The sequence below is a fragment of the Aplysia californica genome, unplaced genomic scaffold (genome assembly GCF_000002075.1).
Source record: "Aplysia californica isolate F4 #8 unplaced genomic scaffold, AplCal3.0 scaffold01085, whole genome shotgun sequence".
Lineage (NCBI taxonomy): Eukaryota > Metazoa > Mollusca > Gastropoda > Aplysiida > Aplysiidae > Aplysia > Aplysia californica.
In genome coordinates this window covers 86,170-86,940 of record NW_004798355.1, presented here as the reverse complement: position 1 = coordinate 86,940, position 771 = coordinate 86,170, and the positions used below count along the sequence as shown (strand labels likewise).

The 771-nt window shown below is 43.6% G+C and overlaps 1 protein-coding gene across 1 annotated transcript in view; it reads right to left on the bottom strand.

The window, feature by feature from the left end:
• The window catches only part of LOC101856479 (adenylate kinase 8), a gene marked incomplete at both ends in the record, with an annotated part of 17,745 nt that overhangs the window by 15,476 nt on the left and 1,498 nt on the right, over window positions 1-771 (bottom strand). The window contains 1 exon segment of the mRNA XM_013089938.2: window positions 77-268. Coding sequence (XP_012945392.1) covers window positions 77-268 — 192 coding nt within the window.

Genomic DNA, 771 nt, shown 5'->3' with positions numbered 1-771 from the left:
ATATGCTCTATAAAAGCTATAATTATTATCATGATTATTATAATTATCATTATTACTATTACTATCATCATCTGACCATTCTGACTTTGCCCTGCTTCTGATAATGCTCAATGACGGGGGAGGTGATGTCGTGGAAAGTCTTCAGCCTCTTCTTAATTGTCTCCTCGTTGTCGTCCACTCGACCACTGGTCTGGGCGCGCCCCAGGAGCCGTTTGGTCATCGTGTCGTCTGACACATTGAAGGACAGCACGAACTTGGCGGGGGACAGCTGGGGAACACACAACACACAACACAGCGGTTACAACAGGACACAGTACAAACAACCCACAACACACAACACACAACACAGCTGTAACTACAGGACACAGAACACACAACACACAACACACAACACAGCTGTAACTACAGGACACAGAACACACAACACACAACACAGCGGTTACTACAGGACACAGAACTAACAACACATAACACACAACACGTGTGTGTGTGTGTGTGTGTGTGTGTGTGTGTGTGTGTGTGTGTGTGTGTTTGTGTGTGCGTGCGCGTGCGCGTGCGTGTACGTGGTGAAACACCAAACCAATGTGCTAGGATCTAGACAATAAAGATCTTATCTTATCTTATCTTACAGCGGTCACTACAGAACACAGAATAGAGAATGGTTCAACATTGTTGACCAACTTAGATGAACTTGCCCATCGTGCTAACAATTGTATTGCCTTAGTGAAAAACTGGATGAACAAAAACAAATTGATGTTAAATGATAATAAA